General features: G+C 44.3%; 2 protein-coding genes and 1 non-coding gene across 7 annotated transcripts in view; 2 read left to right on the top strand and 1 right to left on the bottom strand.

The window, feature by feature from the left end:
• Positions 1–17,427, top strand: part of TRO (trophinin) — a 66,669-nt gene extending 49,242 nt beyond the window's left edge. Inside the window, 16 exon segments of the mRNA XM_027535386.1 lie at positions 5,798–6,335; positions 6,338–6,498; positions 6,501–6,944; positions 7,591–7,695; positions 7,811–7,879; positions 8,147–8,215; positions 9,937–9,967; positions 9,970–10,024; positions 10,722–10,801; positions 10,900–10,942; positions 11,981–12,095; positions 13,658–14,398; positions 14,400–14,496; positions 14,499–14,795; positions 17,192–17,357; positions 17,421–17,427. Coding sequence (XP_027391187.1) covers positions 5,798–6,335; positions 6,338–6,498; positions 6,501–6,944; positions 7,591–7,695; positions 7,811–7,879; positions 8,147–8,215; positions 9,937–9,967; positions 9,970–10,024; positions 10,722–10,801; positions 10,900–10,942; positions 11,981–12,095; positions 13,658–14,398; positions 14,400–14,496; positions 14,499–14,795; positions 17,192–17,357; positions 17,421–17,427 — 3,018 coding nt within the window.
• On the top strand, positions 11,618–11,746 carry LOC113888298. Its single transcript, XR_003509934.1, has one exon. It is a non-coding gene; the product is annotated as a small nucleolar RNA SNORA11 (small nucleolar RNA).
• Positions 17,255–24,177, bottom strand: part of PFKFB1 (6-phosphofructo-2-kinase/fructose-2,6-biphosphatase 1) — a 373,849-nt gene continuing 366,926 nt past the window's right edge. For all 5 annotated transcript variants that reach the window (XM_027533653.1, XM_027533654.1, XM_027533652.1 and 2 more), the window contains 4 exons: positions 21,937–22,066; positions 18,929–18,991; positions 18,075–18,139; positions 17,255–17,726 (listed from right to left, as the gene is read on the bottom strand). In XM_027533653.1, coding sequence (XP_027389454.1) covers positions 17,667–17,726; positions 18,075–18,139; positions 18,929–18,991; positions 21,937–22,066 — 318 coding nt within the window. In that variant the 3' untranslated portion in view covers positions 17,255–17,666. The remainder of the gene's footprint in view (positions 17,727–18,074; positions 18,140–18,928; positions 18,992–21,936; positions 22,067–24,177) is intronic.

The following is a 24,177-nucleotide window of genomic DNA, read 5'->3' as shown; positions in this document are numbered from 1 at the left end:
TTGTTCAGTAAGAGTGGTTTTATCCAAAGATATGGGATACTTTCTCTGTCTCTTTTCCTTCTGAGATTTCTCTTTTGCACTGCATCATACTCATGCTCCTTTGCAAGGTTCTTCTGGCCAGAAAAATGGCAGGTTTTTCATCAGAGTTTCAGCTACATGTGCTTCTCTAATCCGCAATAAATCCTTAACTTGCAAGGCTGTGAAAGAAAAAAACCTGGATACCTTACTCTCTTATGTTTTCACTCTTTTTCATCATTTGCCTCCTTTTTGGTTACTTCTCAGAGTCCTCAAGTGAGATTTTTTCTTTCTAAAATTTTGTCCAGTGTGTTTATAGGTGTAATTAATGGGGGATGTGGTTTCTAGGGAGGCTTACACTTCCATTGCAGAATTGGGTCTCCCAAGAGCACTATATTTTAAATATCATCCTATATTTATATCTCATTCAATATTTACTTTTATGCAACACTATGCTGATAATTAACCAGTTGTGTCTTTTCATAAAATTTTAGGTTTTATTGTGAAATACATAAAAGGTAACCTGAATACATGGATAGATATACCATATTTAAGAATAGGATGATATAGCACTATAAAAACTTTAGTGTCTCCCAAATTTATATATTAATTGATTGATAGCACAGCTAATATTCAAGCTGAAATTTTATACACTGATGTACAAACTATAACATATACACTTGCTTCCTATCAAATCCTAACATTTTATAAAGTTGTTTCCAAAGGTGACATTCAAAATATAGCAACCTGTATGACGTAGGCACTAATGAGAAAAATCCCTGACTACTAGTTTCTATGATCTCAGTGCCTACCAAGCCCAGTTAGATTTATGTATTTTTATTACATAAAATATTTTAGAGTTAAAGATGCTTCTGTATCTCTTTCCAAATCCCATAACTATTTCCCTTCCTGTGTATATTTTACACTATTACTGTATATGTATGTATCCATAAAAATGTATAGCATACTTTCACATGTATATAAATTGTACAATACTGAGCAAAGACTATCATACATGGACATAACTGAAGCAACTTAGCACAAATATATAGTAGGTAAATATCCATTTTGATACATATTGAACTGTTGCATAGTATCCCATTGAATAACTATCGTACAATTTACTTATCAAAATTGCCTATTTCTTTGTTTTAAATTTGGGATAGTGTTCTAATTCTATTAAAAACAATGTTGCAATAAAAATTCATTTTCATGGATTATTAGGAACATGTTTCTCTTGGATACTACATAATAGTGGAATTGGGGATTATACATTTATTTACCTTTAATTTTATTAGATATCATAGTTGTACAAATGTATACTCCCACAAATACTGAATGGGATTGCCTATATTCTGATACTCTCCCTAACATTATGTGTTATCAAACTTCCTTTTTAAAAGATTATTTTAGCTTTTACTAATTTAATAAAGTGGTATTTTATTTTATGGTAATTTCATTTCCCTAATTAATGCTTATTGGTTTCTAATCAAGCCAGTCTCAAGTTCTGCTTTATTTCTTTTTAGTAGTTTCTTTTTTTGGAGGATTCTTAGATGTAGTCAACATACCCTCATTCTCTGTACTTTTCTAATCTGTTCCCTTTGCAGAAGTTTCTGCCCTTAAAAACTTGGTACCAATTTCTGTATATGCTTTTGACTGCAAACAGAAAATTCAACTGAATTAAAAAAGGCTGGTGTTGTTGTAATATATATTAGGAAAGTTCGGGGATAGCAGCAGATTTAGGTATGGCTTAATGTAAAAAAAAAAAGTGGCAATGAAAAAAATGAAATAAAAGGAGGAGAGAGTGAAATAGCACAAGAGGAATGAAGAAGAAGAGGAAATGTAATATTTTGTTCTGATGTCTATTCTGTGAGTCAGGACACGAGTTCTGGGGTCTCGGAGATGAACCAGTTCTGCATGATGGATCCACAAGAAGCTCACCATCCAGAAGGCAGGACAGAGAATAAACCAGTAAACACAGAGCTCTCACCCAGTTTATTAAGTGCTCTGACAGAGTCATACAAAAGACTAAGGGGGAAGGAAAGACTAACTAAACTTAGAGTAGTCTCAGAAGCTTATTTTGGAGAAAGCAGCATTTGTGCCAGTCTTTATAGGAAGGCAGATCTTTTATAGGCAGGCATGGTGTGTGGGAGAGGGGAACAAAGACATTCCAGGTAGAGGAACATTCTGAACAAGGGTGTGGCATTGGCAGAATGCAGAACATGAGTCATCCAATTGTGACTGAGGCATGTGAGCTTGGCAGAGGCCAATCATGGAGGGCCTTGAACAAATGATAGACTAAGGAGCTTGGATTTAAACCTGCCAGTCAAGGGAACCCTTGGTAGCTACAGATTTGGGCAGCTATGTGTTTGAAACATGACTCTGAGGGTCTCTGTGTGAGTGGAGCAGATGGGAAGCAGGTGCATAGGAGCAGAGACCCATCTGCCACCATCACATGTGCCCCTACACTCAGCAGAGGCTCCTCAGAGCCTGCAGTCCTACAAGAACTATTCCTTCTCCCCTTCTCTTCTGCCAATGTCCTATTCCTCCCACAGGACCCACCCAGCTCAAATATACCATATATGGAAGATTTCACTGCCTTCCAGGTGGTGATTTCCTCTGTGAGACCCTCAGTACCCTGCTCTGGGATTCTTCAGTGACATGTTGTATTCTTATGCACCCCAGCCAAACGGAGAAATCTTCAAGGACGGGGTGTGAATCTCATCTAGTTTTGGATGTCCAGTGCATAGTATGGGTTTTGGCACATGGAGGAAACTCCATTCCCATTCATGGGAAACTCACCAGTGAATGAGAGAAACAGAAAGTAAATGAAGGGAAAGAAGAAATGGGAGAAGGAGAGGAGAAGACTGGAGAGAGGGAGGGAAGGGGGCAGATAGATGGGGTGTTGGGATGGTCAAGAGAAATGAGAGGAAGAACATGGAGGGGAGTACAGGGCCAATGTGGGTTCTCTCCTCTTCCCATCTGTAGTGCCAAGTATCAGACAGTGAGTGTCAGTGTCAGACACAGTGAGTGTTAGGCTTCGAAATCAACCAGATGTGGGTTCGTATCTTGGTTCCATCACCTTGTGTTCCATCACCTTGGTTGATGTTACATACATGTGATGTGTTCCATCACCTTGGTTGATGTTACATACATGTGATGTGTTCCATCACATGGTGACCATGTGCCTTCAGACAAGATGTATCAACTCTTGGACATTAGTTTTGTCAACTGTGGGATGATGATAATACTAGTTTCTCCCACGTGGGTGTTTTAGAGCTTAAGAATAGATGTGAGTTCTTCGAGGGCAGGGGTCCTATCTTACTTGTTTTTCTTTGCCCAACATCCAACAAGGGCCTTGACACAACTGTGCTCAACAAATAATTAATGACTGAGCAAATGAATGCCTGAGAAGAACTTTTTCTGCACTGGGGAGCAGTGCTCCATTCCACAAGAGAGACAGGCTAAGCACTTGCTTAGTGTACCAGTAAAGACACAGCCCCAGTAAAAGTTTTCAGCCAAGTGGATATGCATTAAAAGCATTAATATAGTCATTAGGGGATAAATAAAAAAATTGGTAGACGTTACATTTACTGTTTTTATTCTGAATTACATATGATGCAGGGGCACCCTAACTCTTAGCGTTTAAAACCTCTAAATGTCTTAACTTTGTCCTGCTTGAGCAATAGAAATGAATAAGATCTAATATCTTACCCCAGAGCAGCTCCTGGGGCGAGAGACCCAGACACACAACACACTATGTAATTAGTGTTGGCATAGAGGGGGCTGTAGAAAGCATTGGTGTGGGAGCCCAGAGAAGTATGGTCCTAGGGAGAACAGAGGAGTCAAATAGGAATGGGGATACGGGGTGGGGATAGAGAAATCAAAAGGAGAACACAAGAGAATGATTGCTGAATAAGAGGTAGTAAGCAGAAAAGAGATCACATGGGGAGAAAGGAAAGCTGGAAGCAGGGAGTGTGGGAGGAGGCTGACAGGCTGTGAAGGAGACCCCTCTGGAGGCGGAAAGAGGCAGGGTCACTTCCGGCTGGGGATGGGGAGAAGCAAGGCACAGACCTAAGAAGAGGCTTGGAGACAGGACGCTTTCTGGACTGGAGAGGTGAGCTAAAGTGCCCTGCTATACTGAAGAGCTTGTGGGGACCTCCAGGCTGGGGTTTCAACGTGCTTGACTCCACATTCCCCTAAGGTTTGAAGGAAATCCGCTGAAGATACAGTCGCTAAACTCATGGAAGTGGTCGGATTTAGAGGTGCCTTTACTCAGATAGCAAGGGAGATAGGTTAGAATTTCTTTTGGGCAATGGAAAGGAGAGGTCTAGATTCTGTTAGGGGTGCCAAAGGAGGGAGGCAGATCCGGTTGAGACTGCAGAAAGATGAGATGGAGAAATCGCTCAGGGCACAGAAAGAAAGGAACAGAATCCAATTTAGCAGGGAGATAGGCAATGAGGGCCTTTGTTAAATGGAGAAAGGTCGCAGGACCTGGTTTGGGCCACAGAATGTAGCGATTTGGAGGTGGATAAACGAAGGGGTAGAATCCCTATTGAATAACTGAAATGAACGGGCTCGGAGGGGAGAAAAGAGGGGCTAGGACCCGGTTGATACCGGTTTGAAAAGGAAAGGGACAGAACCTGGTAGCGTTTGGGAACAAGGATCACACAAAAGCCTGATATCGTTGGATTTATGGGCGAGGCAACCGTGTTTGTAGTAAGGGCGGGATGGTCACTAGCAGACATAGAAGTAGGAAAGCAGTGCTGGGGAGGGGGCGTGCAGGGACTTACTGCAGAGCGGAGGGAGGGAGCGTGTAAAGGGACTAAGAGGTGCGGGGTAGTACTGTAGAGTGGAGGGAGGGGGCGTTTCGAAAAGGGGCGGTGCAGTGCACCACTGTACTACAGAGGAGAGGTGGATGGTGTTGGGGGCGGGAAGGGGCTGTAAGAAGCTGTAAGAGCGGAGGTGGAGGAGGAGGTGTTGGGAGAAGGGTTCGAATGAGATGAGATGCAGTTAGAAAGAGTTTGTCACGGGTGGAGTCCAGATGTTCAGCTGCTCTGAGAGCAGAGACCTTATGTGGGATTCAGGTGGTCACAGTTCAGTCCACCAAAGCAAGTGAGCGCTCAGCGCCAGCGGTTGCCCCTACACCTCTGGTTGGTGCACATGCGCACTATAGAGTTGCAGTAAGGGGCCTGTGTAGGGTAAAGGGGAAGGGGTCGGAGAACTGACTTGCTGTTTCTTGGAAGCAAAAGGAGCTAGGATTTGGAAGCCAGACCATCTGGGTTTCTAGGTATGAGAACCCAGTAGTTGTAGGGTTTGGGGTTCAAGGTTTGATAAGAACCCCTTCCTTAGGATTGGCAGGAGGCCATACAAATCTCCACCTCCCTCTCATTCTTTCCTAACTCAAGCCCCTTCCCATCAGGCTCAGCTGTTTCTTGGCCCTCCAGAAAAATGGATAGGAGAAATGACTCCAATTATAAGATAACCCTGTTCCAGGTGAGGCCTCTCTGCATTCTCTGAAGGCCATCTACCCTATTCTGAGTTCATTTACTGCTGTTGAGCCCCTACCACTCTGTGGTTGCATAACTCCCTACCTAACCTGTTTCAGTCCTCCCTTGTATGGTGGAGGACGAGGTGAGGAAAACCTGCCTATTTCTTGCTCCCTTTCTCTTTCTTTACTCTCCCCTTCAATCAATCGTTCAAAGGAGGGGGAGGTTTTTTTAGAAAGGGTGGGCTCTAGGGAGGCCAGATGGCTCAATACATCATAGTCTTAAGTGTGTAGGGCCCTCTGCCTCCCACTGTGAGCCTAGGGCTTCACTTCCCTCCAGATGTACAGGCTGAGACAACAGAAGACAGTGTCTTGCTGATACATACCCTCTTGGCAGCAACCAAGGACCCTCTGGCCATGGACCCACCAGTTGCCAACCAGCTGAAGAAAAGCAAGACCAAGAAGGCCCCTATTAAGGCTATTACTAAGACTGACCCTCCAGTTCCATCTGCCAGTGTGATTCCCACCACCAAGTTTAAAGTAACTTTTCCAGCTTTAAATCTGCCAGTCATTCTCCAGATCAACCAGGCTTCAGCTACCACTGAGGTAGCCAATACTCAGGCTTCTTCATTCACTGCTTAGTCTAAGAAATCTAACAAGACAAAAAAAGTTACTGCTAAGGCAACCCAATGTTCCCAATTTCCAATTCACAGTGAGAGTGTCACTACACAGATCAAGTTACCCTTGCAGACCCTAAACCTGCTAGTCGTTCTTCAGACTATCCAGGCTCCAATTGCCAATGAGTCAGCCAATTCTCAAGGTTTGTTAGGCCCCACCCGCCTAAAGAAGTTTCCAGGGCTAAGAAGGCTGATAATAAGGTCATAGCTAGTGCCACTGATATCTCACTGGCTCCATCCACTATTTACACAGCTACCACCCACAGCCAAATTACCTCCATCCGAACTAAGAAAGGCTCTAAAGCCAAGAAGGCAATTTTATTGTTAAGGGCACAAATACTGATACTGAGCTCCCGGAGGCCTCAGATGCCACTGAGATAGCTACCAGGCAGACTGAGGCCTCAGCAGCAGCTATCTGGCCCCCAAAATCCAAGGGCAAGAAAGTTGTCTACGAAGGCCCAAAATCTGCCTGTGAGATCTCTGAGGCCCTACCTGCCAGTCAAATGGTCACAAACCAACCCCTAGCAGCCACCCTCTGGGTCAAGAGAGGGTACAGGGGTCAGAAGGTTGACACTAAGACCCAAACAACCAAAAGCCAGACTCAAGTTGACCAAGGGATCCAGGCCAAGATGGATACCTCTCAGACCCACATAAGTTCTCTTGAGACTCAGGTTGCTGCTTCTGTCCAGGCCCTGGCAGATGACTACCTGGCTCAGTTTAGTTTGGAGCCCACAACTAGGACCCAGGGAAAGAGGAACCAAAAGGTGAGATCTCTGACATCACCATCCTTAACTTTGTACTTCTTTTCCATTGCTTTCCTCCTGGTTTGTTTATTTGTTCTATAAAAGTTTACTGAGTCTTTATACTCTGAGCCAGTCCCTGCATTCATATAGGCTATGTGAGATTCTGAGAAGATTGGGATGTAGTTACTGCTCCTTGGCAGTTCACAGATTGGTGTGGAAATAAGACATCGATACACTTAGATACAACCCAGATATAATTCAACTTGTACTTATACAGTAGTTAGAATGTGTCAGGCTTTGTGTTAGGTATAGTTACACAGGATATATTTTTATGTTTTAAAGTAACTTGTGCCAGCTAGGTCCCAGTTTTGCAGATAAGAAAACCAAGTCCCAGAGAGGTGAAGTGACTTGTTGAAGGGGTACAGCTTGTAGAGCCAGTGGTGGCCAAAAAAAAAGAGAAATAACCAGACCCTGCCCTTGGATTGCTCCTGTGTAGCAGGAAAATAAAACTCCTACCTGGAAGACAGTAAAAGATAAATCTAGGACTCAGTGTGGTTAATGGTAAAGTCAGGACCCACTATAGGGAAGGTTTAGGGGACAGCGTGAGGAGACAAAGCCATCTCTTTCAGCTGGTGATTTTGGATCTTCCTTCTTTCTGATGATGTAGTCCAAGAATCTGAACAAGGATGAGAGAGGTGTTGGTAATTATAGGTGGATCCCATGGAGCCAGAGGCCTCTGCTATCCCGAGATGTGGCCATTTTGCAAGAAAGGGTAAGAATCCAATGCTGCTCAGTCTTTTCTCTTCTTCACCTGCCCTCTTCTCTGCCATTCTTCTAAGTTTTATGAAAACATATTGAGATCTCTCCATGTATTCCTCTTCTCCCAGGCAAATAAGTTGGTGAAATACCTGTTGATTAAGGACCAGACACAGATCCCCATCAACCACTCAGATAGAGTCATACCAACCCTCCTCCCTAAGCTGTCCTTTCTACTCCCCTCTCCTCTCTGCCATGGGAGTAATCATTTAGTTTTATGGCCTCTTCATTCTCTCACATGTCCCCCCCTGCCCTTTTCACACTCTGTCATGGCTGGCATCTCCCATTAACACAGTTCAGGACTCAGACTATACTGACCCCACTGGGCTGGCAAAAGGACTATAGCCTCTGTGGCCCCTTCTCATCCCAATTGTTCCCTTCTCTCCCTTCCTGCAGACATGCTGAAGGATGTCATCCAAGAATATGATGAATATTTCTCAGAGATCATTGAACAAGCAAGCTATGCTCTGGAGAAGGTGAAGGGGTATCCTCTGGGGGATGGGCACAATGGGGAACTCTTGAATGGAACAAAGGTGTACACATCCCTTTGCAGGGAACCACAGAGACTGACTAATTCAGCCCCATCCCCATGCAGATGAGCAGATGGTGGCCTAGCGAGAGGCACAGACTAGCTTGGGGTCACACAGCAGGTACAGCTAAGACTCAAGCCATCCAACTCAATCCTGGCTTCTGTTCACTGCTGGACACATCCTGTAGTATATTTCAGATATTCACTTCTCCCTTCCATTTCCCATTCTCTGTCCCCCTCAGTTCAGTTCAGTCGCTCAGTCGTGTCCGACCCTTTGCAATCCCATGAACCGCAGCACGCCAGGCCTCCCTGTCCATCACCAACTCCCAGAGTTCACTCAAACTCACGTCCATTGAGTCAGTGATGCCATCCAGCCCTCTTATCCTCTGTCGTCCCCTTCTCCTCCTGCCCCCAATTGCTCCCAGCATCAGAGTCTTTTCCAATGAGTCAACTCTTCACATGAGGTGGCCACAGTACTGGAGTTTCAGCTTCAGCATCATTCCTTCCAAAGAAATCCCAGGGCTGATCTCCTTCAGAATGGACTGGTTGGATCTCCTTGCAGTCCAAGGGACTCTCAAGAGTCGTCTCCAACGCCACAGTTCAAAAGCATCAATTCTTTGGCGCTCAGCTTTCTTCACAGTCCAACTCTCACATCCATACATGACCACTGGGAAAACCATAGCCTTGACTAGATGGACCTTTGTTGGCAAAGTAATGTCTCTGATTTTGAATATGCTATCTAGGTTGGTCATAACTTTCCTTCCAAGGAGTAAGTGTCTTTTAATTTCATGTCTGCAGTCACCATCTGCAGTGATTTTGGAGCCCAGAAAAATAAAATCTGACACTGTTTCCCCATCTATTTCCCATGAAGTGGTGGGACCAGATGCCATGATCTTTGTTTTCTGAATGTTGAGCTTTAAGCCAACTTTTTCACTCTCCTCTTTCCCTTTCATCAAGAGGCTTTTTAGTTCCTCTTCACTTTCTGCCATAAGGATGGTGTCATCTGCATATCTGAGGTTATGGATATTTCTCCTGGCAATCTTGATTCCGGCTTATGCTTCTTCCAGCGCAGCGTTTCTCATGATGTACTCTGCATATAAGTTAAATAAGCAGGGTGACAATACACAGCCTTGACGTACTCCTTTTCCTATTTGGAACCAGTCAGTTTTTCCATGTCCAGTTCTAACTGTAGCTTCCTGACCTGCATATAGGTTTTTCAAGAGGCAGGTCATGTGGTCTGGTATTCCCATCTCTTGAAGAATTTTCCACAGTTTATTGTAATTCACACAGTCAAAGGCTTTGGCATAGTCAATAAAGCAGAAATAAATGTTTTTCTCGAACTCTCTTGCTTTTTCCATGATGCAGCGGATATTGGCAATTTGACCTCTGGTTCCTCTGCCTTTTCTAAAACCAGCTTGAACATCTGGAAGTTCACAGTTCATGTATAGAGTCCCATTAATCATAAAGATGATTTGGTAACAATAATATGTTTGTTATTTGTTTGCTGTGTGCTGGCCACTTAGCTAAATGCTTTCTATGCATTATCTTACTGATTTCTCACACACACTCACAAATCCTAGGTCAACAGGGAACTGTGGGATGCTCAGCCAGCTCATTGATGCCTAGGCTGAATTTTGTGATCTCACACGCTATTCTTTTACTTGGCAGATGTTTTGAGTCAATCTGAAGGAAATTGATAAAGCAGCTTGTGTATTCTCATTAGCATTCAGGAATCCTCTACAGGCATACTGAGAATGTAAGCTGGGAAAGGGCTGCAGTGGTAGGGAGGCTTCTCTGCTTTTTTTTTGTTCATGGTACTACTCCATCCTTGTCTTTTCCTTCCCCACATCCCCTTAGGAAGTCAGGAAAGACAGAGCCTAAAACCCCATTTTCTATCATCCACTCATAGTTGGAGCCCTGCACACAGGAATAGTGCTCCTTTATGATTGTCTGGAGGGTGTAAAAGCCTGGGTTACTCCTACTGTCAGATTTTCTATTTCTCTAGAAGCTTCCCTGTCTCTTCCTATCAGGCTTGGTAGAGTGGTTCTCAAGGGAAGGCTTCCTGGTGTGGGTGAATCATGATGATTGATGGGCAGGAGCATCAGTGGGGCTGTGCCTAGAATTCTCTTGGAACTGAGGGGTCTGGAAGAGAAAGAAGGAACTCACATTGGCTGGGTGCCTGGATCATACCAGACTGACAAGCATTCTATCCTCTCAGTAACTTGGGGAGAGGAGAATGTAATTTTCCCATTTTATGAATAGGAGACTAGGCTCAAAGCCTTAAGTGCCTTTCCCAGGATCATATAGAGCTTGAAGCATAGACTGAGCAGAATTCTCCCATATCTGAAGAATCTGGGAGAAGCTAGCCTAGTGAGCAAGCTGGTGTATGTTTTGTTTTGTTTTTCAGATGGCTGCTGGATGTAAACCTTCTCTCTGTCCCATTATTTCCCTAGGACCAAGGGCACACCCAAACTAGATCTTCTCATGGTGATTCTGAGTGTCATTTTTATGAATGGCAACAAGGCCAATGAGGGTAAGTGGCTGGGTTGGCAGCTGAATTGGAGGAGGGGGTCATGGTCAAAATTGCACATGTTCATTTCTATCCCTGTTTCCTTTTGCCTCCCCTTGCAGCTGTCATCTGGGAGGTGCTGCGCAAGTTGGGGCTGTGCCCTGGGTATGACTGGGCTCTGTCAGTGCTTGCTGTCCGTGTTGTCCTTTGGCAAGAGAGAATGGTCCCAGGATTGCATCAGTCTGGTGGTCTGGTGGGGTGGGCAGATGTGCTGGACTGGGTCCAGAGTTCTGACTTGGGTGGATAGGGAAATGGTCCTGAACTCTCTGCTTCCTCTTTCTCCTATGTCCTCTTTCTGTTCTAATCTGATATATAAGATAGACCTTAGGGGCATCCCTGATAAGAACCATCTGACCTCAGCTGCCTGCTTCTAGTGATCCTGTGTTTATTACTTTCCTGACTTAATTGAGATGGCCTCATGTACTAGACAGGTCTCTTCCACATTGGGAAATGCCTCTACCCCCATGTGGGAAGATCTGATCTTGGTTCATGGGTTATTTTTCCCATTGTCAGGATAAGGCACTCACTCTTAGGGGAAGTGAGGAAGCTCATCACAGATGAGTTTGTGAAGCAAAAGTAAGTGGTGTTTGGGGGCTTTGTCAGGACCTGAAGTGTTCTGGGTATGCCAGTCTGGTCCAGAAATTGCTTGTTCAGCCCTTTTCTTACACTAACTTTAGACATATGGGCATTATGTTTCCTAGAACTAAGTGAGTCTGGCCCACAATTACCATGGTGGACCATACCAGGGCTGGGCCAGACCAAACACAAAACCCTTGCTATGGGGTGTGCTCAGAGCAGAATGCCCAGAGAATGGCTTCTCTGTTTACAACACACCCAATAGAAACTTGGGTTTACCCCTCACAGGTGGCAGAATACTTTGGCCTCCCTGTGACACCATACCCTATACATGCCTCCCCTGTAACACCAAGTGACTGCTTTGTACAGAGCCAATGGGAAATGGCTCGATATTGGAGGTTAAGATCATGAAATTTGTTTTGGAGTTAGTCTGGGGAAGGAGGGCCTTGGATATCCTTCTCCAGGAGCTGAGTTTAGTACTTGATTGGAGGAGGTTGCCACCTGTAACCAAGTGGTTAGACAACAGGTTTGCTTGGTTAGAAGCAAGTTTTATTTCCTTTCTCCAAGGTACCTGGAATACAAGAGGGTCCCCAACAGCAGACCACCTGAATATGAGTTCTTCTGGGGCTTGTGCTCCTACCATGAGACTAGCAAGATGAAAGTTCTCAAGTTTGCCTGCAAGGTAATGGAAGAGCTTCCCTTACTTGGCATATTAAGGGTAATATGGCTGGGGCAGGCAGTGTACAGAATGGACAGGTACAGGGTAGCCTGCAGTTCATATATAAACATATGGAACTTAATTTATGTCCCAGAATGCTGCTTGACATAAAGTTTACATCATTTCATTCATTATTCATAATTTATATTAGTCTCCTTAACTGCTATAACAAAATATCATAAACTGAGTAGTTTAAACAACAGAAACAGGAATTTCCCTGGTGGTCCAGTGGCTAAGACTCTACGCTCCCAATGCAGGGGGCTGGGGTTCAATCCATGGCCAGGGAACTAGGTCCCACATGCCCCAACTAAGAATTCACTCACATGCCACAACTAAAGCCTGGTGCAGCCAAATAAATAAATATAAAAAATTAAAAAAAAAAAAAAAAAACAGAAACATTTTGTTATAGTCCTGAAGGCTAGAAGTCCTAGATTAAGGTCCAGGAGCATTAGTTTCTAATGAAACCTCTCCTGGCTTGCAGAGTTCATGCATTCATGAACTCTTGCTGTGTTCATGGTGGAGAGAGAGTTCTTCTTTTTTAAAATAAATATTTATTTTTAATTGGAGGATAATTGCCTTACAATATTTTGTTGGTTATTTTGTTGGTATTAACATAAATGCAGCCATAGGTATACACGTTTCCTTACTCTTGAACCTCCCTCCAATCCCAGCCCTCTAGATTTTCACAGAACACTGGGTCTAGCTCCCTGCATCATACAGCAAATTCCCACTGGCTATTTGTTTTATATATGGTACTGCATATGTTTCTATGCTACTCTTTCCATTTGTCCCACCCTCTCCTTTCCTGCACCCCCTCCATGTCCATAAGCCTGTTCTCTATGTCTGTTGTCTCCATTGCTGCCCTGCAAATAGGTTCATCAGTACCGTGTTTCTAGATTCCATATGTATGCATTAATATATGATATTTGTTCTTCTCTTTCTGACTTACTTCACTCTGTATAATGGGAGAGGCTCTTCTTAAAAGGACACTAATCTTATTGGATCAGGAACCCACCATTATGACATCATTAAACTTTACTTCCAGAAAGGCCCTACCTCCAGATATAGTCACATTCGAGGTTGGTGCTTCAACATATTAATTTCGGCGGGACAAAAGCATTCAATCCATAACATATTTACTCTCTTATCATTTCTCCTTATCTCTTACCATGAAAGGTAATAGGAGAGCTGTCCTGACTTGACATATTAAGGGTACAGGATGTCCCTGACTGGGGAAAGCAGTATACAGTGATGGGCAGCTTGCAGTTCATTTGTGATAAGAGAGTCAGTATGAAGACAGAGATGAAGACATTTAGGCTCAGTGACATTAAGTAGCTTGTCCAAGGTCACATAGCACCTAAATTATCAGAACTGAAATTGGATCTCAGGACTGATCCATGATAGAGCCCTAACAACTAATAATTTTTTAAAATGCTACTCTTAGTTTTATACAAAGCCCATGGTACGTACTTAATACATAATTACAAATGTTATTTTTATTATAATGATTGTAATTCTCATTTCAGGTGCAAAAGAAAGACCCCAAGGACTGGGCCATGCAGTACCAGGAAGCAGTGGAGATGCAAGTCCAAGCTGCAGCTGTGGCTATAGCTGAGGCTGAGGCCAGAGCTGAGGCAAAAGCCCAAATGGCGATTAGAGAGGAAGCTATGGCTGGGCCCTGGAATTGGGATGACATGGATATCGACTGTCTAACAAAGGAAGAGTTAGGTGATGGTGCTCAGGCCTGGGACAGATTTTCACTTGAAATTGAGGCCAGAGCCCAAGAAAATGCAAACGCCAGTGCTAGCATAGACTTCAGCAGAGAAGCTAGCACCAGGGCTAGCTATAGCGATGGTTCTAGTATTAGCTTCAGTGGTGTACCCAGCCCTGGTAATGTCTTTGGTGGCAGAGCTGGTATTAGCTTTGGTGGCACATGCAGCACCAGTGCTAGCTTCAGCAGTGTAGCCAGCATTTGCTTTGATGGCACACCCAGCACTTGCTCCACTTTCAGTGGTGGAGCCAGCATTAGCTTTGGTGGTACAGCCAACACCAGCTCTAGTTTCAGCAGTGAAGCCAGTATTAGCTTTGGTGGCACACCTTGCACCAGTGCCAAATTCAATGGTGGGGTCAGCTGTAGTTTCAGTGACCTGCTCAACACCAATACCAGTTTCAATGGTGGAGCCAGCTCTGGCTTTGGAGGCACACTCAGTACCACTTCTGGTTTCAGTGATGCACTCATTACGAGCACCAACCTTGGCAGTACACTTTGGCACCAGTGCAGTCTTTAGTGGTGTACTTAGCACCAGCACTCGCCTAGGTGGCACACTCAGCACTAGTGGCTACTATGGTGGTTCTCTCAGTTCTAGTGCCAGTTTGGTGGCACACTTAGTACCAGTATCTGCTTTGGTGGCTCTTCTAGCACCAGTACTGGTTTTGATGGTGTACTCAGTACCAAGGTCTCCTTTAGCAGCTCTTTCAACAGTTGCACTAACTTTGGTGATACACTCAGCACCAATCTTGGCTTTGGAGGCACACACAGCACCAGTGCTGGTTTTAGCAGTGCTGTCAGAATTAGCACTGGCTTCAGCAGTGTTCAGTTCAGTTCAGTCGCTCAGTCGTGTCCGACTCTTTGCGACCCCATGAATCGCAGCATGCCAGGCCTCCCTGTCCATCACCAACTCCCAGACTTTACCCAAACTCATGTCCATCGAGTCAGTGATGCCGTCCAGCCATCTCATCCTCTGTCATCCCCTTCTCCTCCTGCCCCAAATCCCTCCCATCATCAGGGTCTTTTCCAGTGAGTCAACTTTGCATGAGGTGGCCAAAGTATTGGAGTTTCAGCTTCAACATCAGACCTTCCACTGAACACCCAGGACTGATCTCCTTTAGGATGGACTAGTTGGATCTCACTGCAGTCCAAGGGACTCTCAAGATTCTTCTCCAATGCCACAGTTCAAAAGCATCAATTCTTCAGTGCTCAGCTTTCTTCACAGTCCAATTCTCACATCCATACATAACCACTGGAAAAACCATAGCCTTGACTAGATGGACCTTTGTTGGCAAAGTAATGTCTCTGCCTTTGAATATGCTATCTAGGTTGGTCATAACTTTCCTTCCAAGGAGTAAGCGTCTTTTAATTTCATGGCTGCAGTCACCATCTGCAGTGATTTTGGAGCCCCCCAAAAATAAAGTCTGACACTATTTCCACTGTTTCCCCATCTATTTCCTATCTTTTTGCCTTTTCATACTGTTCATGGGGTTCTCAAGGCAAGAATAGTGAAGTGGTTTGCCATTCCTTTCTCCAGTGGGCCACATTCTGTCAGACCTCTCCACCATGACCCACCTGTCTTGGGTGGCCCCACACGGCATGGCTTAGTTTCATTGAGTTAGACAAGGCTGTGGTCCATGTGATTAGATTGACTAGTTTTCTGTGATTATGGTTGTGTGTCTGCCCTCTGATGCCTCTCATAACACCTACCGTCTTACTTGGGTTTCTCTTACCTTGGACATGGGGAATCTCTTCATAGTTGCTCCAGCAAAGCGCAGCTGCTGCTCCTTACCTTGGACAAGTGGTATCTCCTCACAGCCGCCCCTCCTGACCTTGAACTTGGAGTAGCTCCTCTCGGCCCTCCTGAGCCCATGTTTATCCATTTTTATAGATACTGCCAGTGAATTGCAGCAGGCCTTCCCATGGAGCCAAGGTACATCCTTGGAATCTTTGTCCATGCAGCAGTCTTAGCAGATATTACCAATCAGCTGAGGGTGACACACTATGAAAATAATCTGTTTGCCAATTCTGGTTTTTGTGTCCTATCATATTTGGTATCATAGTTGCTTTAAATTTGCAAAATTAATTTCAGTTTGTTCTGTATTTTAATGTGCTTAGGTTGATGTGGGTGACATTTTGGGTTTAGAAGAGCTAGAGATCAGCTTAGCTCTTTGGGGAAGGTGGGCTCTAGCTTTAGACTAAAAGCTATGTGTTCAGTGGGATAAAAGCTATGAGTTCAGTGGGATAGAGTCTTGGGGAAAGCATAGCAGACCAGCAGAAAATAGCCTAAGTCAAGATCTAGAAGGGGAAGCCTGGAACAGAAGGCAAAGAGAGCAGGTTCTTGAGATTAAGTACAGTTTCATTTTGAGGTGTGTACGAATGGGGAGATAGAGAGGGACATAACTAAAGGTGGACATGGCAACAACAGAGGATTTTCTTGGGATAGGAGAGAGGCCCAAGCATGTTGCATAGACTATAAGTGCAAAAGCCAATAGAGAAGGACAGGATATAGATGTGGAATAATCAGGAACTGACTGAATCAACTTATCCTTGAGAAGGTGGGATAGATAGAATACCAGAGAATAGAGAGTGGCTCTGACTTTGAACAGAATTTAATGGTGGCTGTGGAAGGAGATAAATATAGATTTGCTTCAAGCAGTGATCACCAACCCTGTAAAAGATCCCAATTTAAAAAAATGATGTGGATTATACAAGGTTTTGGGTCTTGCTGGTGGTTGTGATGGGAGGACAAAAAGGGAAAAAAAAAAGGCAGGGGGTGTATGAGTCTGTATCTTCACAACTGGGTTGCTGGTACCTGCCCATAGTAGCTGCATGGAGATTGGCTGAAGAGACAGAAAGTAGGATCCAAGACAGCCAGGGATGGAAGGAAAATGAAGAGGGAGAGGACTGATGGATTGGGAGATACTGAAGGAATCAAAGGACTTATACTCCATGCAGTGCAAGGGTAAATATTGTTCATTCAAGAAATACTACATACATGCTTGCTGTGTGGGAGGATGACACAGAGAGTTATAAGGAATAGGGGGCCGGTGGTCAGATAGTGAGATGCTTGTATTTAAGAAGTCAAACTGGGAAGAAGTCTAGATGATGCCAATCAAGGTCCATGGCGTGACTGACTGAAGGGAAGATGATCACTGAAGTTGAGGGGGCAGGGCACTAGGTGACCAGGGTATTTGGATCATTTATATGGACAGTGAAATCAGTCAGGATGGCAACAAGAGTTGAAGAAAGGAGAACTGTGGTCTAAGTACAGATTCTTCTTTGAATATAGGGATGAAGGTGTCATGTTCCCAGTCATGTTGCTCACCAAGGAACAAGGCCATAGGCACGCACATGGATGCTCCACCTTCATATTTGGAGATGCTTCTCCAGAGCCCTTTTATCCAGGAAATTCTCACCCAGTCCATACCCCCACAGCACCAGAGCCATTTCATAAGGTCAGGATCTTAAGAAAATCTTGTAGGAGAAACCTCACAATGACCTCCTTTCTACTTTTGTAGGCAGTAAGGGAAGTCTTTATTGATCAGGGAATAGGAATTAAGAAGGAACAAGTTTCATCTTGAGCTAGACAGCTCCTTGTTTATAGCTAGAAATCAAGGCCTATTTTGGAGTTTCTTTACTAGAAGTGGGTCTCTTCCAGTGAGGCCAAGTTCAGAGTGTTCTCAGTGTAAGAAAAGAGCAATAATAGCAGCTCCTAAAGGTGAACCCAAGAAAGGACAGAGGCAGTTTGATGTCTAAGAAAGGGCTCAGTAGTGGGCAGGAACAGTGTCCAGGGCTTCTTCAGGTTCCCGGGTGATGTCCACATTCTGAGAGGAAAGAATCTAGTATTAGTAGGAAGGAACCAGTAGTCTGGAGCCCCGACCCTTCCCTGTCTCTTGTTCTCAGTGCCAGGCTCCCCTCTTTTAGCCAGGCCTGGATCCTGACTCTTTCCTTAGGCAAGCCTGGGGGAACTTCAGCCAGAGTCCTTTTAGGCAGGGTTGCTCTAGCCCTGCTTCTCGGTATCTCAAGTCTGGTCTGCAGTTCCTACATTTCTGGGTGCTGGTTTTTCTACATGTTGGTGGAAACACCCAAGCTCTGTGGGACTGGAGCTGCCTTTCTGCAGGGGAGGGTGCTTTAACAACACCCCAGCTTGAGCCACAGAGTCCCTTACCTACCTCAGGCTTCTCCCGATGTGTGTTTACAGCCTCCACATTCAGGTAGATGGACTCCACTTTGCAGCCTCGGAAAAGAACAACCCGTCATCCATAAGCCACCCAGGTGAGCACAGGTCTCCCCTGAGGTATCACTCCCTCTCCCCGTAAGCACCCACACCCCCAGCTCCATGCTGTGTGCAGATTACAGCTGCCCTTTATGGAGGGGAATTTAGACCAGCTGTGTGATGTCTGGGGACGGCATCAGGCCTAAAAGGCAGGCTATGCCCCTAATAGTCTCAGTGTTCGCTGAGCCTCCCTTGTCAATGGGAATGAGAATTGAGAACAGATGATCTCTGCCCCACTCCCCAGGTCTTTTCTGTGAGACAGAAACCTAATCTGTGTGATAAGGATGGAGCTCTGTGGAGCCTCCCAGCTGTGTTAGGTGCTGAAGTGCTAAAAGAATCTTGGGGCCACTACCTTGGGGCAACCAACCCCAGGTAAAGTTTATTTTGAGAACTATGTGGTTACTGAAAGATCAGAGGTGTGGAAGGCCACAAGGTAGTTCTGGGGAGCCTCAAGAAAGAGGAGGGTGGTATCATTGGGGTTTGGAGCTGGCATAGGAGGCCCAAAACCTGTGGAAGCCCTGATTGGTGCTCTGGTAGAGACAGAGAAAGCTGGCACCACATCCCAGATTTAGAGGCTACCTAAGTCCTTCCCCCATTGTCATCTTGCTACCACCAGTCCTGCCTCTACCAAGACATCTAACTATCTACCCAGGGAATTTCTCTTAGGACTTTGCTGGACAAATGGTAGGCACTGCAGGCATGCTCATAGCGTCTATATACTTTTCCGCAGATGAAGGTGGGGGCACTCACCATAAGCCACAGGTGTAAGTTTGAGCACTGTGTGCAGAGGGCACTTGAGATAAGGCAACTCATCTGGAAAGGAGGAGAGAGCAGCTTTCAGAGGCAGGATGCTAGGGATGTCACCACCTCTCTGGGGCTCCAGGGTTAAAGCACTCTTCCCTTCCACCCCCTTCCCCATGGATGTCTTTACCTGGGTCCTGCTCCCCCACACTCTTCAGAGGGCAGTGCTGAGAGCCCAGTGGGGAGGGAGGAAGAGAGCAGAGAGGCCTCAGGAACAAGGAGGACTGCAGGTACTGGGGATCGGGGACAGACCCTGGGTCCCCAGAAACCAATGATTGGCACTGTGTAGGTGGCCGACCTCCTCAACTGAAAGGCAGACATGAGACCAAGACAAGCCTCCCTCCCACCCATACTCAGTCCTTCCACGGGGTCCCCCACCCTAAAGGTCACAACAGGTCCCAGCCAGTGTTTTCTGAGGCCCTACTATGTGCCAGGGCCTTGGCTGAGGTGTGCATGCACCTTGGCAGCTCTTGCAGCTTTCTCCCCAGCCCAGGCCTGTGCCCTCTGACTCCCTGGACTCTTGTTGATGGACAAGTATTCACTGATTCACTTGTGTTCAGTTCCTGATGATTTGCACGCAATGACTTGCGTGGCCTGGACGGCAATCACCAGATAGCCTCAAGGGAGCAGATGACCAGGCACATTCCATGGATGAGGACCCTGAGGCTCTGAGAGGGAAGACATTTGCCCTGAGTCCCACAGCCAGAATGTGGCAGTGCTGGGACTGGAACCCAGGTTGCTTTGAGCCCAAATGTGTGCTCTGACCACTGCAGTCTGCTGCCATTGCCTTCGAGGGATGCGTAGTGGTGTGTGGTGACACTCCCACCTCTCATTCCTCTCTGTAAACACCCACCCTCCTGATCACCCAGGAAACATATTCAGCTTTCCATCTCCCTTCATTGAGCCAGAACCCGCCCGTCATGGCCTCCCTGGCCCTGAGGGTCATGCTAGGCTTTTCAGGCCTGCCACAGCCCACCCAGCCTCCTGACACATAAGATTTCCTGGGCAACCAATCTGCTCCTCCTTGCCTTTGTCATCATCATCTTCAGGTGTTGGGTCCAGTGCTTTTGGTCCACTACCTTACTCCGTTCTCACTAACACTCTATGGGAGTTACTGTTCCTCACTTCATGCATGACAAAATAGATTCAGAAAAGGGAAGCAATTTGCCTGAGGTCTCTGACCCAGTTCTGCCACTGCCTAGACAAGTGATCTCAACCCTGCCTTTTCTTTTCTGGTCTTCAAAGATCTTATCTCTTATAGCACAGGATTGGACCCAGCTCTGAGGTCCTATGGATCTGAGTTCTCAGTCACAGCATCTTCCTGAGTTTCAGTTTCCTTACCTTAGCAATAGCAGTAAAGAGCATGTGCCCAGTCCTGCCTAGCCAGCTCTTAGGACAGCTGTGAGAAGCTGGCATGGCCTGTTCATGAAAGCAGGTAGTATGTGGGTAAAGCAGTGTGCAAATGGGAGATTCATGTGCTTCCCATGAACCCCACATGTGTCTGAGATAAGGTGCCTCTGGAATGCACCTGAGATTAGTGCCTCTCTCTGCCCCACTGAGCCCTATGATCTTGGGTAAGTCACTTCATCTCTCAGAGCCTCCATTTCCTCTTCTGCACAGTCAGGGTTACAGGGCCAGCCTCACAGTCTCAGAAATAGTACTGAGCAGTACAGATGTGAACAGCATCAGAAATCCAGCAGCACCACCCCATCCCCTGTCACCTTTTTTCCATTGAGGAGATTGAGGACCAACCAAAGGAAATTACTTGTCCAATGTCAAGTTCTCAAGTCCCCCCAGTTCCAATTCTAGATGACTCCATATTATAGAGCCCTTTGTTTGAAAGCTAGCATCATAGAAAAGATCCAAGTCTGCAGGACATTGTATACTTCAAATATGACTTTGCACTGTTCTCACATATCCTTACTCCAGTATCCTGGAGATGCCAACACTTCAGCCTCCATGTCAGAAACAGACTTTTACACCTGGAGGTGACATGATAGTCCCTTGCCAGACCAGCTGCCCTAGCTTGCAATTTGTAATCAGTGTGTAGATACTCCGTAAATTAAAATATCCAGATTTTTTAATAAAAAGAAATTATCATTTAAAAATCAAAACACCACTATCTTTGAGAAATCATCCCTAGAGCAAAGACAGAAACCTATAATCAAAATCAAGACACTAGGGACTTCCCTGGTGGTCCAGTTGTTAAGATTCCATGCTTCCATTGCAGGGGGCATGTTGGATCCCTGGTCAGGGAAATAAGAGCCTCCATGCCACATGCACGATGTGGCCAAAAAGTTAAAAAAAAAAGTCACAAGAAGTCCCATTCCACCTGATGACAGCATGTCTCTGAGAAATACTGGCTCAGCTTTCTCAGGTTGAAAAAGACTGTTTAGGTTGGCTTTGAAAATGTTAACTCATAATAACACTGATATTAATAGTAGCAGCTAATACTTATATTGCCCATACTTTGTGTCATGAACTATTCTAAGCTCTATACATATATTAATTTATTTAAACTTAATCATTCTCTCTTTTTTACAGATGAGGAAACTGAGAACAGAGCCTGCTGCCTGCTAAGTTGCTTTAGTTGTGTCTGACTCTTTGCGACCCCATGGACTGTTGCCTGTCAGGCTCCTCCATCCATGGGATTCTCCAAGCAAGAATACTGGAGTGGGTTGCCTGTGCTCTCCTCCAGGGGATCTTCCTGACCCAGGGATCGAGCCCACGTCTCCTGTGGCTCCTGCTCTGTAGGCAGATTCTTTACCACTGAGCCACCGGGGAGAGGTTAAAGTAATTTGCCAAAGGTATCACGAGACAGAGTAAGAAATTGGACTCATGCACCCTTGTTCTAAATACTGTACTCTTAACTATTAAGATAAAAACCACCAGTTTCTGTTGTCAGAGTCTCAACTTACATGCAGCTCCCATGCCAGGAACAGAGAGAAAAGTGGTACCTGAGCTCTTGTCCAGAAAGTAGGCCAGGAGGCACCGCATGACAGCCTGATGGCAGATCACCAATACATTTTCCTGCCGTTCTAGCTCCATTATAACTGGCTCCAGACGCTGGACCAGATCCTCGTAAGACTGAAAGGGAGAGAAACATTTGGGTAAGAAGAGGAGATGAGGCACATTTGCCCTGAGGAGAAGAACTCTAGACCAGGAATCAGGAAAACTTGATTTTGGTGCCAGTTCAGTTGTTAGTCAGCAGTATGACCTTGGGCAACTCCCTTCCTTCTTTCCTGGGGCCTTACTTTTTCATCTATTAAATGGGGCAATCAATATAGTGGAATAGATAACAATAACAATAATAAAACTTTCCACTAAAAAATCCCTAGAAAAGCTGGATAAAATAAATGTTTGCATTGCTGATCTTTCAAGAAAACAAAACATTATGAATATAGGGTTCCCAAATGAAGAAAAACTTGGGGAAAAGAGTGATAAATGGATAGAGAAGCCATAATTCCCATGGGGACATTTGCCAATCACAGTATTCAAGAGCCTTGAGCTTTTAAAACATAATAGAAATATGAGATGAAACCTTAGGTGTATATAGGGTAGGGATTTATCTGGGACCTTCAAAGGACTACATCCTCAATAAAATTATAAACTAAAAAATATATCCACAGGCAAAGGGAAACAATAAGAAAATATGTCTGCCTCACTTTTGGTAGAAAAAATTAGGAAAAGCCTCCACTAAGAATGTATAACCCCAAACATATTGTTAGATAGATTTGTGGTTCAGAATTATATTACCCATGTGTTTCAGAAAATGCTAAGCTGAGAGTTTAATAAAAAGTGATTTCAAGTCATTTGCTTCCAGGAGTGTCTGGAAAAAGCAAATGTAAATTCTCTCTAGATTCTCTCAACTGAGGCTGCATGGATTTTCCACAGATAAATTTTTGTCAAACTGAGGCTCATATAACATACACAGAACATAAGCTATAATAAGTAAAAATAAGCAGAAACAACAAGAACTCTAACAACTTAAGATAAAGGATCCACAATATAAAATAAATATTCTCGAGATTTTTAGAGAAGTAAAAGATTGACTCAAAAATGCAAGGAAGAAATAAGATGCTATTGAATATAAGATCCAGATTTGAAAAAGAATTAAGTAGAATTTTTATAAATGAAGAATATATTCATTAAAATGGAAATCTCAATGGGTAGAGTATGCAGAGCATTAAATAAAATGTTTTGGAAGACAGAGCTGAAGAAATTACCCAGAATGTGGCAACGAGATTGAAAATAAGAAGTTTGGAGACATGAAGCATAGAGGTAAAACTAACACATATCTAGTTGAATTTCTAGAAGGAGATAATAAAGAAAATATGAGAGAGGAATAGCTAAAGATATAATGCCTGGGAATTTTCTAGTATTGATGAAGAATCTCAATTCTCAGATTTAGGAATTCCAATTAATTCTGAGCAAGATAAATTAAAAGAAATTGATATTTAGACATATCAGAGTGAAACTTAAAAGCAATAGAGACCCAAAGACCCTAAAAGCAGCCAGAGAGAAAAGAAATAACAATTAGACTGGTAGGAGACTTCTTAGCCATGTTAGAAACCAGAAGACAGTGGGGATGATAACTCCAGAGAGAAAATGGTGTTCCTAGTGTTTTATACCTTGCCAAAGTACCATCTAGGATTGAGGACCACCCCTCCAAAAGACATTTTTAGACAAAAGGAAAGGTGAGTCTACTACCAACAGATCCTCCTAAAGAAAATTCTAAAAAAAGATAGACATTTAACTCAGAAGGAAAACCTGAGATGTAACATGAAAGAATGATCAAAGGAATTGGTAAATATGTGGTTTAATCTAAATAAACACTGACTATATACAATATCTTTTTAGCTAGTAAAAATTATATTTTAATTAGATAAGTGATTTCCCCTAATTTCTACTATATAAAATCCATCTAGGAGAACAGAATGGGAATGGAGTTCCTTAAAAAAACTAAAAATAGAACTATCATGTGACCCAGCAATCCCACTCCTGGGCATTTATCTGGAGAAAACCATAATTCAAAAAGATACATGTACTCCAATGTTCTTTGTAGCACTATTTACAAAAGCTAAGACATGGAAGCAACCTAAATGTCTATCAACACAAATGAATGGAGAAGAAGAACCTAAATGTCTATAAACAGATGAATTGAATATTAATATATTCCATTGTATACATATAAATTT

Source organism: Bos indicus x Bos taurus, chromosome X (assembly GCF_003369695.1).
Source record: "Bos indicus x Bos taurus breed Angus x Brahman F1 hybrid chromosome X, Bos_hybrid_MaternalHap_v2.0, whole genome shotgun sequence".
Classification (NCBI taxonomy): Eukaryota; Metazoa; Chordata; class Mammalia; order Artiodactyla; family Bovidae; genus Bos; species Bos indicus x Bos taurus.
Note: the sequence above shows the minus strand (reverse complement) of the source record. Positions and strands in the feature narration are given on the sequence as shown.